This window comes from Heteronotia binoei, chromosome 19, assembly GCF_032191835.1.
Source record: "Heteronotia binoei isolate CCM8104 ecotype False Entrance Well chromosome 19, APGP_CSIRO_Hbin_v1, whole genome shotgun sequence".
NCBI classification, from domain to species: Eukaryota; Metazoa; Chordata; class Lepidosauria; order Squamata; family Gekkonidae; genus Heteronotia; species Heteronotia binoei.
The window spans coordinates 22,546,998-22,562,426 of NC_083241.1; the positions used below are offsets into that span (position 1 = coordinate 22,546,998).

The 15,429-nt window shown below is 45.9% G+C and overlaps 1 protein-coding gene across 1 annotated transcript in view; it reads left to right on the forward strand.

The window, feature by feature from the left end:
- Positions 1-15,429, forward strand: part of HOMER2 (homer scaffold protein 2) — a 125,573-nt gene that overhangs the window by 46,251 nt on the left and 63,893 nt on the right. The window contains exon 2 of the mRNA XM_060259916.1: positions 2,527-2,683. Within this exon, the coding sequence (XP_060115899.1) occupies positions 2,527-2,683 (157 nt within the window). The remainder of the gene's footprint in view (positions 1-2,526; positions 2,684-15,429) is intronic.

The window sequence follows — 15,429 nt, forward strand, 5'->3', positions numbered from 1 at the left end:
CTTAAGTCAGCACTGATGATTTTTGAAATCTGAGGGCTTCTAGGGAAGAAGTAGGGTTGCCAGTCTCCAGGTGGGACCTGGTTTTACAACTGATCTTCAGCTGGCAGAGATCAGCTCTCCTGGAGAAAGTGGCTGCTTTGAAAGGTGGACTCCATGGCATTATACCATGCTGAGGCCCCTCCCCTCCTCAAAGCCCACCCTCTTCAGGATCCACTCCCCAAAATTTCCAGGTATTTTTCAACACCAGTCTGCCAACCTTAGGAAGAATAGTTTGACAGTTGATAAGTCCACCAGCAAAGGAGACGAGAGCTTGAGCCTGTGCCCTTGAGTGAAGTGATGGCCTGCTGGTTTGGGGGGACTGATTCTGCTTTGTAGGCTGGCACTTCCTTTCTGTGTGGTTGCTTGCTCCCCCAAGCTGAAGCTGTTTATTTGCACATAAATAGATAACTGTTGGCATGCTGGTTTTCAGTATTCACTCACCTTTGCAGGGCGAGATAGAAAGGTACCCGTGTAACTTCCTATCATGTAGGGAAGTAGAGAGCAATATTAAACTCACAAACATACATATCTGGTTCGACTGCTAGGGTTCCCGGTTGGGCAGTACTTAGAGTTTTTGGGGGTGGAGCCTTGGGATGGTGCATTTTGGGGAGAGGAGGAACCTTAATGTGGTATAATGTCACAGAGGCCATACTCCAAAGCAAGTTGTTTTCTCAGTAATCTGGAGATCAGTTGTAATTCCAGATCTCCAGGCCCCACCTGGAGGTTGGCACCCCAATAATAATGCCACAGTATCAGCAGTATTCATTGTAAGCAGAAATGAAGGGGAAATGGCAAGAATAACCAGAAGGTGGTTTTTCAGACAGTTTGTATTCTGGGTGTGTACCCCAGGACAAAACAAATATGACCTTAGACATGCTCATTGGCATTGGAGGCTGGTCTTTAGAAATGGAGAGAGGAACTGAGATAAATGTCCTCATGTTGTGTAGCTGGCAGTTATATCTGAATGCGTTAACCACCCCTTTGGAAATGTGCATGGTGCTTACAGTACTACTGTTCCCTGCCTCCCCTCCGCTAGTGTCTGAATATGTAAGCTTAAAGAAGTTCCTCAGAGACATACCACCTGCAGCAGTTAATTCTGCAGCTGACCATCAATATGCATTTTGTCATTTAAATTAACCAGAATCAGGCCATTGCATATTTTCACTGCCTTTTGTTAAGACATTTTAAAATTGCTCCTGTTCATCCTGAAGTTGTTGGGTTTATAATTTTAATTAATTTTAATCTATTTATTTACATCGCTCCAGGTCCCATGGGCTCATAGTGTCTTTCAGCAATTTTGTCAACATTTTACTCTGTCCCCAAAGGCTCAGGGTCTTAAGTTTCAAATCTGAATGGGCAGTGGGAACAAAGGAGGGCAAACTAAAAATAGTAATTTCTTTGTATTCACTATCTCTTCCTTGGGGGTGTTAATCACCATAGAGCTCTTGTGCATGCTGGCTGACTTTCCTCCTCCTAGTTTTCAGACTGCAAATGCACTACTTGAAATGAAATAACTAAACAGTAAATCATAATGCAGTGTGGAGATAGTGTGATCATGGAAGGCACATCATGGGATATATCTCTTGGGAGTGAAATAGAATTGCAAACTAGCCGATTTTTTTTTCTAGTTTACTGAATTTCTTTCCCTTTTCCAGTGGATCGATAAAACTTAGTGAAGAGCAGGCTTTGGGGGAATGGGAGCTATTCATGTGTGGTTTGGTCTCTTGAACTGCTGACTTTCAAACCGTCTTTCTGAGAGGTTTGTTTCAGTTCCTCCACAATAACCTTCTCAACATGTAATCCATGGAGTATAAGATGTGGTTTAGTTGCACTCATAGTTCATGTGGGGGCCACAGAGAGGCTGGCTAATCAAGTAAGTACCCTGTGGTGGGAATTGAGTGAAGTTTCCCTGTTGACTTCACTGAGTCCTAAAATGCCCCAGAACCCTTTCAGGGCAGAGGAGTTATGTGTCAAGACCTTGGAAGGTGACTTGATGATCAAGTCCCAGAAGTCCCAGTGGAAACCACTGGGAACCCAGTGGCAAGTCTTGAAGTCCTGGAGTCTGAAAATCAGGGGATTGCTTAGCTAAAAAGAAAAGGTGCATTAAAAAAAGCTTGTGGATTTGCTAGGAGGGTCAATTCATGTAGTAAAAGGAGCTGACCTGTGCAAGCAGCAGTGTTTGGCTGCTTGTAACATCATGGGAAACTTAACAGAAAGAAAATCTGGAGCAGGAGCAGTTTTTGCTTGGGTAGGTCCCAAGGCCCTTGGCTGCAAGGAGCTAAAATGTCAGATGTGGCTCAGAATAGATACAAGAGAGCTGCCTTGAATGGCGACTTTACTTCTTTGCTCTCCCACTTAGAATTCCAGAGTTTATGTCATTGTGGACTGGTTTGATCCAGGCTGTTTAATCAAGGGCAAAATTGCACAACATTTCATCTTTCACAAACTCATGATGCATTCCATTTCTCCTGTCCCTCCCTATTCCAGAGAGCAGCCCATCTTCACCACCAGAGCACATGTCTTCCAAATTGACCCCACCACCAAGAAGAACTGGGTTCCTGCAAGCAAGCAGGCTGTAACTGTTTCCTACTTCTATGACAGCACAAGAAACAGCTATCGGATAATCAGTGTGGATGGAGCCAAGGTAGGAGGCTGGCACAGATGCTCCTTGCATGGCTGCCAAATGAAAAGTCATCATGAATGGGGGAGGGAATGGTATGAATGTCTGTGCTGCTGAGTCGTCACTAGATCTCTCTGTGCGCCAGGAGCTGGTGGTGGCTGGAAAGTCGGGGTGTCCTCTTGATCACAAAAGCATGGATGCTTGGCGGAGAATTTATAGCCATCTGGACACAGATGCATGGGCTGACTAAGAGGTAGCTCTGTGACTGTTCCGGCAGTCCCTAATCCTCTTGCAATAGAAAGGCTTAAGGAGTGACAAACCTGGCAGGAATCTGGATGGGAGACCGCAGTGGGGGTGGGGGTGGGCAGCACAGGCACTGAGTACTGGACAATCCTGTGGCCCATTTTGAAACTGCTCCTGTTGAGTGCGAGTAATGATGCTGCATCCTGTGTGCTCCCAACATCACAATTAAAAGAATATGAATGTAGTTGCAGAAAAGAGAGCTCAGTCAGCAGTGACGGTGGCCACTTCGACAGATGTCAAGCAACACCATCGCCGCCCCCATCATGATGTCATTCCCAGCTTATTCCCTCACTGCAATCGTTTATGGAATGGGGGTGCATGCGTGTGTGTGTGTGTGTGTGTAAAAAGCCATCAAATCAAAGCAGACTCATGGTGACGCCATAGGGTTTCAAGGTAAAAGAAGATGGTTTGCCATTGCCTGCCTCTGTGTAGCAATCCTGGACTGCTCTGAGGGTCTCCCATCCAAGCAGTAACCAGGCAGACCCTACTTGGCTTCTGAGATATGATTAAATGGGGCTAGCCTTATGGAAGATCAGCAGAGGGTAACAGTGGAAATGTCCTGGCATCATTCAAGCCACTCCATATCTCCACCAAGTCACAAGGCACAAACTTGCCACCTTGACAGATCACAATGCCTAGACTTGTGTACCAAATGTCATCACTTCCAGAATTAGATGGGAATAGCTTGTCCATGCTGTCAAGGGTTCAAACTGGCTGGTCTTTCAAGCAAAACCAGGGCAAAGCTGAATGGTGTGTGCCTTTCTGCCCTGTGGAGTATGTAATATGCAGCAGAACCCTATAGGGAAGAGGTGTGCCTGGGTACCTTATTGGAATCCTGGATCTCTTCAGAGCTGCTCAGGTGAACCAGGAGGAGGGGGAAGTTGCTTGGTCATTTTTGTTTCCCTGTTGACTTCACTGGGTTTGTAATCTCCTTTCTTTGCTGTATTAATATTCCTAGTTGGGGGAGGCAAGACTTCATCTTGGAGGAACACAGGATCCGGGCTAAGCTGGTTGTTCTTCCTGAAATGTCCTCCCCCCTCCATTTCTCAGCAGTTACCTGAGTGTAGCCATTGAAAGTTATGACATAAGTCAAAGAGATGCCACCTCCCTGTGCTTCTTGAACTGTGTTGAATGACATCCTGAAGACTAAATCCTTAGCTCAATTTTGATGATGTTGATCTGAGCAAAGGGTTCTTTGTTTGGGCTTTTAGGCCTGTAGTAGTATAGGTGCTAACTTGAAAATCACTTTGAGCTGTTTCAGAAGAAGTTGTCACTCTGGGAGCAGAGTGTTAAAATGTGAAGACTTTTGTTTCATTTTATAATTACAAGCAAACACTCTCTGTAACTGACAGATTATTTCCGGGGGTAATGGGTGAGATGGGATTTTTTTAAAAAAATGCATTTGCACCATTTTATCTCAGTACCCTTTTAGTTAAACCACAGGGCTTTTTTTTTTAAAGCAGGAATATACAGGAACACAGTTCCAGCTGGTTTGGTGTCAGGAGGTGTGGCCTAATATGCAAATGAGTTCCTGCTGGGCTTTTTCTACAAAAAAACCCTGGTTAATGCTATAGAACAATCACTCCCTTTGTTCCAGTAGAAATGACATGACATGGATAATGGGGGAAAGTATTTTGTCATTTAAAAAAAATACTATTTGGAAGTCAGTTATACTCTTGATTGCACAGAAAGGTTAAATAAGTGTGGCCACTTCCAAGGGTACAGTTAGTGAGAGGACTAAATCCTTTACTGGCTTTTAAATATATTTTCAAGGGGAGGGTTGAAATTGAAACCTAGATGATCCTCCTTCATGTTCTAGATGCAGTGAGATTTTAAACTGGGATTTCTGGACTGGACTGCCTTCTGTCTTCCAACTGCCATGGCTGGCAAAAGCAATATGTGGAAGCATCCCTGGAGAATGCAGCAGATTATTGAGAAGCAGCTTTTGTTTACTGGCTAATACAGAACAGCCCGAAGTGTTTTGACCTTACAGTTTCAGGTCTGGTTCTGCAAAATACAACCTGGCTATCATTCTCTCTTCAGTGGTACTTTGTTGCTATGAGGTTGAATGAAGCAAAACTTCTCGGAGGGAGAAGCAGAATACATTTGCAGCATTAGGGCTGATGATGGAGTGCATTTTGTATTTGGCAAAGGTGAATCAATGTTATACATACGGTTGTTTCTTTTGTTTCTGAAAATTTGAGCTCTTTGGTTTTTAATAATGGAATCTTGAGTGGAGCTAAAGTACAATGTGGCTTTTTATATTTCAGGAAATTAGTGCAATAATTAATTAGTGCTTTATATGTGAGAGCCAGATGCACAGCAGCACTACCCAACCAGAAGAAGCATGAGCAGAGGACAGTTGGGGCAGGGTGGTGGTGGTGGTGGTGAAGAGAGATGTTGAATATGTTCCCTGCTGGTCGCTTCTCTGATCCCAGTTGCCTGAAAACACCATTAGGATGATGTTCCTTTTAGACTCGGAAAAAGTGGGCTCATCCTACTTTTGTCTCTGTCAAACAACTTCTGAAAGTTTTTTGTATTGATTTAACAAATCCTGTAGCACCTTTTTGACTAGAAGCAAACGGGGGTGGGTGGGGCGAGTGCATTTATCCCATTGTTGGAACTGCTGCCTCTGACCACCTTGAGCTCTCCCTGTTGCTTGTCGCTAGCCTAAACATAGTGAAACCTGAAAGGAAAAAATATTGTTATCTTAAGAGCAGAATGCATAGCCTTCATAAGCCCAATGGTTTAGCTGCAAAAGAGGTTGATGTAAATGTTGTTTGACTGCAAGTCAGCAAGGCAAGCACTACCACGTGGTCTGGTGACCGGCCTTGCTAGAACTTCATTGCTGCAGTCTCTTCAAAATATGCATTTACCTCCAACTGGAAAGCTCACATTGAGATGCCATAAATTTGCACATTTTGTCAGTGGTACATTGTCTTCTAAAAACAAACAAAATAACATTCAGAGTTTCAGAATCCAGTTCCACATTGGCAGTGTTCTGAGATCCACTTTCCTAGATGTTTTATTAGTCAAGCGAGTGGCACTGTACCTGCCAGTCTCAATGCAAAGTAAACATTCAGTACACTCTTGCAGTGTGTGCACAGGGAGAGAAGAGGCAGTGTACCTATTAATAGGTCTAGCAGAATGGTAATGAGGATGGGAGGTGTGCAGAAAACTGAGTGGGGTTTCTCTCAGCACAGCTTTCTGGCGGTGGCTGCAATGGCACTTCTTGGTAGGAGGGGAGGTATGTACTTACCGACCAACATAGTCTCTTTTTAAAAATCATCAATTAAGTGAGTCTTTAAATTCCCTTGAGAAATTCATAACTTTATTTTCATGATGAGATTTCCGTCTTAAAGGCTGCCTGAGGAAAGGAAAACACAGGAAGACATAAAGGTATAAAATAATACCATGGCATTGGATGGTGGGAATTCAGTGGTGGGGGGAAGACTGTATTTCTTTTTCTTTTTACCCAACAGAGATATAGAACATTTTGAAGATGGGAGGGAGATTCCTGTGCAATATTTTCTCTTTTAGCATCAGTTAAATGCTTTTTTAGACACACTTTTGCTCACCCATAGTGCTTTTTGCTTGTTTGTAGATAGATGTTTGTCAGTTTTAAATAATACTCAGAGCTTTCTTATGTAGCAGAAATTCTTTTGCATATTAGACCACACACTCCTAATTTAGCCAATTCTCCTGAAGCTTACAGTAGGTCCTGTATTAAGAGCCCTGTAAGTTCTTGAAGGATTGGCTACATCAGGGGTGTGTGGCCTAATAAGCAGATGAGTTCCTGCTACAAAAAAAGCCCTGAATACTTGTGTAGACCACACAACACCAGAGCTGGCAGCCATATTCACAACTTAGGAATTGTGCATTTTCGTTTCTTAAAGCAATAAAGCATATTTCGTTTCCATAAGAAAATAAGCATTACATATTTTTCCCATGGGCGTTTTTGCACTCACCTTCAGCCGGCGCGACCCCCCTCTTCACCGCGCAGGATCTGCGCGGATTTCGCACTAAACGCCGCGGAGCAGCCGGAAGAGCCGGAAACTCCCGGCGCAAAAGCGGAGCAAACGGAAACTGCTTTTTGGCGGTTTCCGTTTGCGCCGCAAAAGTGCCGGGAGTTTCCGGCTCTTCCGGCTGATCCGCGGCGTTTAGTGCGAAATCCGAGCAGATCCTGCGCGGTGAAGAGGGGGGTCGCGCCAGCTGAAGGTGAGTGTGAAAACGCCCCATGAATTTTGCTACCCAAATCCCATTGTGTACCCAAAAAAAAAATTCATGGGAAAAATATGTCTCTGCCAAAGATTCAACATTTATATAGACAAGTGCCCGAGCTCTCTTGGTCTCATCAGATCTGAGCAGCTAAGCAGGGTCAGCCATAGTTAGTATTTGGATAGGAGACAGCCAAGGAAGTCCAGGGTCACAAAGCAGAAGCAGGCAATGGCGAACCACCTCTTGCCTTGAAAACCCTACATGATTGCTGTAGGGTTTTTCCTGTCAAGTTAACTGTGACTTGACAGGAAAAACAAAACAAGTGGGGCTGGTTTAGGACAATGATGTATGGTGAGATCCTATATAGAGATAATTTAATATTAGGGTTCTTTTCCTGTTTTACTTGACTTCTGACTGGTGCATTGGCTGTAATAAAGACTACTTGACTTCACTGCAGCAAAGTTTTATTCAGACTGTGAGCTTTCGTGTGCATGCACACTTTGTCAAACAGAGTTCTGTTTGCAGGGTCGGCCCTAAAACTAGGTAACCTAAGTGATTGCCTAGGGCGCCAGCCTTCTGGGGGCACTGAATTGGATGTCCCCCATGTGACTCGGTGATATTATCAGTGCAAGGCGGGGGGCACACCAGAAGTTAGCCTTTCCTAGGGTGCCAGACACTGTAGGGCCAGCCCTGCCTGTTTGACAGAGTGTGCCTGCCCACAAAAGCTCACAGCCTGAATAAAACTTGATTGGTCTTAAAGGTGCTCTTAGACTAACTTTGTCACATTGCTTCAGACCAACATGGCTACACACCTGGATCTGACTTCACTGCATTCAGCTTAAAAACAATCAAAATTAAACATTCAGCGCAAACATCTGTTTCTCTTCCACGTAGTTTTGTAAAACCAGTTTTTCAAGCTTAGGTCATGGCATGTTTCAATTGAGCAAAAGTTGGATATAAAAGGAGACCTATTGGCTAGTGCTTGTCAGGTTACAAACTTCCATTCCCACAGTAGTAACACAGTTGTTTTAAAAATTTTCATAATTGGTTTGCGTATATGCTTTTTGTTTGAAACGGTGAAGGATTTACATTTTGGGGGTATTTTTGTATTTGTGTGTGACCTCTGGTGACTGACCCCTACTGGGTGCCTGGAGGATGTTAAGAGAGGTGGTGGTGACTTATTAAGGCCTGCCCCTGCCTTCCAACTGCTGGTTTCCCAAGGAGGTCTCCCATCCAAGTACTTGCCAGAGTTAGTCCTGTTTAGCTTCCGAAATCTGACGCGATTGTGTTTGCTTGGGCTATCCAGGATGGGGGCAAGGGTTTACATATTAATGTTTTACGAAAATTAAGGACAAATCGGTTGCCAGCCATGTATATGAGGAAGTGCAGGGCATAATGTTGATCCAGCACTGAATTTGCTGTAATGTACATTTATAAAATGAGCTGAAATGTCAGGCTTGTGCAGCAAGTGAAGAATCTGTGTGAGCCCTCTGAAAATCTTCTGTAAGCAGGACCGGCCCGACACCCTGGGGCGCCCTAGGCAGACTTGCTGCCTGGCGCCCCCCCTCAAAGCACCCCCCCACAGCTCCCCCCGCTCTCCCCACCTCCCCCACGTGGTGTCCTGCCTGGGCCTCCCCGGCACTCTTCTTGCCTGCGCACTCTGCTTGCTCCCTTCCCCCTGGGGCTCATCAGCTAAAAGTAAGCTTAGCCAGCTGTGCAGATGCGAGCTGCGAAGCCGGCTAAGCTTACTTTTAGCTGGCGAGCAGGGGGAAGGGAGCAAGCGGAGCGCCACTGCTTTTAGCAGCGGCAGGCAGGCGAGTGGAGCGCCTGGGGGGGACAGGCGGGATGCTGTGCCAGGGGGTGGGTGGGCGGTGGCCCGGAGGGGGCTTGCAGCGGCGGGGAGGGGGGAAGGAGGCAAGATAAGCGCTTTCCTGGGACACCAGAGGGGGGGCAAGAGCCCAATTTACCCCCCCGCCTCTCGGCGCCCTAGGCAACCGCCTAGTTTGCCTAGTGGGAGGGCCAGCCCTGTCTGTAAGTCTTCATCCTGATAGATTATCTACCTTGCCTAAAAAGTAAAGTTTTGAGAGGGAGTTAGCAGGGAGATTGTATTAAGGAAAAACACAAGCTCATGAAAATTACTGCAGAGTGTATGGGGAAAACAGCATACCAGATAGCTCATTAAAATCCACCTATATTATTAGGCCTTCAGAAACAATGGGGACCTAAAAGGAAGCAAATTGAAAAGAGTGTAAGCAGTGGTAAACCTTTGTTGTGGTCCCCATGCAAGCATTCCGTTGGGGCTTTGTGCCTGTGCGGAGCAAAGTTTGGAAGCTTCTCTCTCTCTCGGCTTGACTTCGCGAACGAAGATTTAAGAAGGGTACAGTAGTCCACGTCTGCTGCAGGCTCGCTGGTGGCTGACAAGACCAATGCGGGACAGGCAGATCCGGCCACAGTGGCTGCAGGGAAAAGTCTGATTTGGGGTTGGTGCTGTAGCAGTGCGATTCTTCCTCAATTTCCTTTTGTCCTCAAGACCAGCTATGCGTGCGTTCTCAAAGGAAGAGACAGCCTGGTGGATGGTGTGCCTCCATGCTTTGCGATCTGAGGCTAGGTCAGACCACTGGTGATGGTTGATGCGACAGGTGCCAAGGGATTTCTTCAAGGAGTCCTTGTACCTCTTCTTTGGTGCCCCTCTATTTCGATGGCCGGTGGAGAGTTCGCCATACAGGGCAATTTTGGGAAGGCAGTGGTTTTCCATCCTAGAAATATGCCCTGCCCAGCGCAGCTGCGTCTTCAACAGCAGTGCCTCGATGCTTGTAACCTCCACCCTCTTGAGGACTTCAGTGTTGGTCACAAAGTCACTCACCCTGCTCAATGGAATGAGCAGCAACATACATACAGGCCTGAAGGAGCAAAGTCACACCTCCTGTAGGTTTGCCAATCTCCAGTTGTTGCCCAGAGATCTCCCAGAATTACAGCTGATCTCCAGACTGCAGAGCTTAGTTCCCCTGGAGCTTTGGAGGGTGGACTGTATGGCATCATACCTTGCCAAGATCTGTGCCATCCCCAGTTTCTACCCTCAGATCTCCGGGAATTTCCTGCCCCAGAGCTGTCAACCCTACTTCCCTGCTTGGTTCCTCTTAATGGGGGAGGGAGTATTCTGGAAATGCCTTGGACAGGGATATTGAACTCATTTGCTTTGAGGGCTGAATCTGAAATAAATGAGACCTTTTTGGGCCGGGCCATGTGTGTCATAAAATGTAAAGCCAGGTAGCAGAGATATAAACTTCACAAAGGAAACAGAAAACCACAGATTTTTTAAAAAACTTAAAACACGATTAAAACATTAGCATTCAGTAGTCTTAAAGATGCTTTTTTGTATCTGTCCTGTGGGATTCAGGGAACTGTGCAAAGGAAGTTCTGGCTCTTTCCTTCCTTCCCCAGGGAATCCGGGGGGGTGGGGGCTCAGCCAACAGAAGGAAGAGAGACTTGGCTCAATAGTTCTGCTGTGCAACTGAGAGAGCCTGGCTGTCAAGCATTGTGAATTTTCTAGTTGTTATAATTGTCAGATCATAGAATTGTTACTAACCATGAATTAGATTCAGGCACATCAAAGTAGCAAACCCCCTCCATTGCTTCTTTCGCTTTTACTAACAAATGCAGGAATGTCCTCTTTGAAGATAAGACCTCCTGGGACTCATTCCCAGACCCAGCAAGGCCTGGACCCAGGATGCACCAACCGCAATAGAGATAAGGAAGTTAGAGTGTGAATTTCACATGTGAATGTAGAATTGTTTATAGAACCTTTGATGTGCCATTTTAAAGCTTGTATTCTGTTGTTACTAAGTATCAGTTCCAATATCTAGCTCAACTGAGCCACATGGATTATCAATAAACCAAACTTTGTTTCAAAACCCAAGGACTGGTTATTTTGGAATCTCATGCTTGACACAGGCAAAGCAAGCTGTAATGTGGAAGGAAGCGAGAGAAGGAAGCAGATGACAGTCAGTTGCTCAGGGGCCTGATAGGAGCCCCCCCTCCGGGGGCCTGATTCAGCCTCCAGGCCACATGTTTGACACCCCTGCCTTAGGAAGTCTCCATGTGCCATGACACTGTGACCAGGTCTTCTTTATGTTTATGGATGCATGTCATGCATTTAGTAGTTTTATGGCAGGAAACGGTGGAGGAACCTGCCTGCTGCAGAAAGATGAAATGGCTACAATACTCTGGGGGAAAAGATGCTGAGCAGCTCCAATTGCCATTGTTCTTTCTTGCTCACTTTGCGTGTATTTACACATTCGAAGTAACCTCATATATATGGTCTCAGGAATGTGCACGGCAGCCCCAAAAGGCAGTCTTATATCAATAACATCACATTGCTTTGGGTGAGGCCAGAGCTTTTTTTTTTTGAGCAGGAATCGAGTGTTAGGGGGTGTGGCCTAATATGCAAATGAGTTCCTGATGGGCTTTTTCTACTAAAAAAGCCTTGGATGGGGCCAAGCCCAAGAGTGCAGTAGCTTGCCTTTGGATAGCTAGTGAATTTTAGGATAAAGCACGGTTTGAATTGGCATTTCACCCATTCCCTCTTTTAGCTTCCATGCGTGAACTGCACTCTGTTCTGTGCCCTGTTTTCACACTTTTGTTCCTGCTGACAGCAGTGCATGCCAGTGGCTCTAGAGAGGGCAATGGAACCTTGAGGATGTTGTCTGCTTGTTAGGAAATACAGAACAGCCCTGAAGTGTTTGCTTTGGCAGTTACCGGTACTCAGTGCCAGTTCTGGGACAGTAAAGTGCATCAGGCTAACATTCTCTTTTTCAATAGTGACAAATGTATAGCTATGGATCTTCAATTGTACGAAAGCGTTCCTAGATTAAACTGCATGTCTTTCCTCCATATGTTAATGGTTTGCAGTGCTGGTGAGCACTTTGTTGCTCTTAGAGCACAGGGAAAACTCTGCTGGTGGAACCAGGCTCTGTCTATTCTGGCATCCTGTTTCCTATACTGGCCAGCCAGGATGCCTTTGGAAAGCCCACAAGTTAGTTACAAAGGCAACTTGCTTTTCTCTGTTTGCCCCACCATGCAGCATCCTGAGGTATATGGCTTCTATTTCAGAGCACTTTTATATTCTCCACACATTGGGTTTTCTTTTTTCAGTGTGCTTAGGCTGGGACCAGACCTTGCAGACTTTACCATTCCTGGCCACTCAACAGAAACCAGGGCTGAAAGCTGTGGGGAACCCAGGCCTGTAAAAGAAAACTACTGTTACGCTTGCCAGCTCTTCTCTTACATGATTTAAATCTTGTAGCAGTTCCAGAATATCAAGAGGTGTGGTGCGATCCTTGATAAAAGCTGCAAAACTTGCCTTTGGGGAAACATGTTCAGAACTTTCTAAGAAGGAATGAAAGTCTGGGCAATAAGATCAGTTCAATTAATGATTTTCCCATTACAAAATCTGAATCTTTTCTGAAACCAGCATAGGAGAAGAGAAGGTAAACTGGATGAAACATTTTGCCATGGCTATATTTACTGTAATTTTTAATTTGTGATGGTGATTGCATTGAATCTCATGTGTCCAATTTTTAAAAAATTGGGGGGGGGGGGGGGGGAAGCCAACTTTAAAAAAAAAATGGATTCCAGTGATATAAAAGTAGTCCCATATTTAGGTATTTGTCTAGTCACGTGTGGCAAATCAACACCCAGAAAATCAGATAGTCTCACATCAGAGTTTTCCTGGTCCTGTTCTGCTTCAGCATTCTACCAAAAGGCAGATGGTAGAATTTTGGGGGTGTTTTTGTATTTGTGTGTGTGTCAGGGTTGGATCCAGGCTAAATCTGCAATTTCTACCAATCCCCACTTCTCAGTGCAAGCCCACCTCATGTAATTCCTTATGATTCCCCTCTCTACCCTGAGATTTCATGGAGATCAGTGGTCTGCAGTGGGAAGGGGGAAGCAGGAAAGCCCTGTTCTGCCACTGGGAAATTTAGTCTGGATCCAGCCCTGGCTATCCACTGGAAAGAGTCCTGCAGTGGTGGAGAACTTGTGTGGTGCAGTGTTTAGAGTAGGACTGGAAAGATGTTGGTTCAAGTTCTCACTCAGGTATGTTTTTGAACATTGTTCTAGGTAGGCCAGAGAACTCCATGGCGCAGAGTGGTAAAGCTGCAGTACTGCAGTCCTAAGCTCTGCTCACGACCTGAGTTGGATTCCAACGGAAGCTGGTTCAGGTAGCCAGCTACAGGTTGACTCAGTCTTCCATCCTTCCGAGCTCGGTAAAATGAGTACCCAGCTTGCTGCGGGGGGAGTGTAGATGACTGGGGAAGGCAATGGCAAACCACCCCATAAAAAGTCTGCCGTGAAAACGTTGTGAAAGCAACGTCACCCAAGAGTCAGAAACAACTGGTGCTTGCACCTTTACCTTTTTTTCTAGGTAGGCCAGCATCTTAATTGCATGGAGACTTCCTTTGGATATTGCAATTAATAACTGGGTCTAAATTTTGCTTTTAGGAACAGAGAAGCATTTTTTTGTGAAATATCTCTTCAAATGTTTTAAAATGGAGACTGCCAGGACTTCAAATGATTGGTGATCCCATGTTTCATGTCTGGCATTCTTTGTGGCACACATGCTTTTGATAATCAAAGGACATAGATGCTTAAATGCTGTGTATAAATAGAAAGGTGTGAAATGTTGATCGCAGTCACCAATGGTGAAGATAAGGACAGTCATTTTGTTTGATTTACTGGCAAATTACAGTTAATATGTTTGTATTATTTGCTACTCCTGCATCCTGTTCTGCTTTCAAGAAGATCTTTTTTGTGGTCTCTGTGCTTCACACTCATGGGATATAGCGCCTGCTCCAATCCCCCGAATCGGTACCTAAAAAGCCTGGGATTTTTTCGTGCTCGGCACCAGTGAGCATGCAAGGGCATCCCAGCACGCATTCTCACCGGTGCCAGCATGCGGATCCCGCCAGTTCCTTTTTAACTGTGGCGCTGAGAGTATCTCCTTTCGTTTTCCCAGTCGGTATAGTAATCTTTGGATTATTATTCTTCGTTGTATATAGCCCGTTTGTTGTTTTCTTAGTGTAGTTAGAAAGTTAGTTGTTAAGATAGTTATTGTTGTTTAAAACCCCCCAGAACTGTTGGACTTTGCCCTTCGGGCTTCGTTTTTTTTCTGGTGTCTATGGAAAGGCGTTTTTTTAAGAGGTGCTGCTCGTGTGGTAAAAAGATTGCACCTCTGGACGGTCACTCCCTTTGCTTATTGTGTTTGGGCGAGGGACACCGGGTGGATTCGTGCCTGCAGTGCTTAGCCTTCTCTAAGCAGACCCGCAAAAACCATGCGGCAAGGCTATCTGAGGCTCTTGTGGAATTGGCTCTCCGTCTGCCGAAAATGGCATTGGACCCATCAGTACCGATGGAAGAGGCTGCATCGGCCCCGACAGTTACATCACCCGAACCCTTGATGGTACAGACTGATATGCCGATCGAGCAAGGCAGACCCACTAAACGACCCTCTGAAGGGTCAGTGGCGACTCCGGCCAAGAAGCGTAGGGACGATTCGGGGACCCGATCGTCCATCCTGAAGAAGTTGAAGTCGAAGGAGAAGAGAAAGATCAGACTCTCCCGCACTCCTTCTCCTTCTCGGGAAGTGTCAGTGTCGACACAAGCCGCTCCACCTTGAGAGATCCTGGCGTCTCCGCAGCTGCGGAGTCCGTCAGTATCAATAGGCAGAGAGTCGCAGCAGCTCCGACTATCGGGATCAGAGCATGAGATAGACTTGATCCAGCATACCCACTCATCAGGATCGTGCTGTCGGAGCGACAGTGTTTTGATTTCCGAGATCGAGGCTTCAGTATCAAACGAGCCACTGGCACCTGTAATGACGACGGGAAGGAGAGAGCTGGAGCCTACGACGATGGTTCAACGCTTCCCTCCGCTTCCTCCATGGGATCAGCGTCAGTGGCCTTCTCCCTACGGGTACCCATATCCACCTTATCAGTGGTACCCCCCTCGCAACTATCCCTAGTGGGATCAGCAGTCGGAGATCTCTCATATGTCGAGAGTTCCTCATCACTCTAGGCAGCGAGTATCAGCATCGGTGTTGATCCCTCCAGAGAGACACAGAGAGAGGGTGGAAGATGTCCAAGCTCGATCGTCGGTATCTTTGCGGTCACCCGAGCGAGTTTCGACCCCGGTACTCTCCGAGCACTCACTACGAAGAGATTCCTCGTCATCGGACTCAGAGGTTGGTACCGATG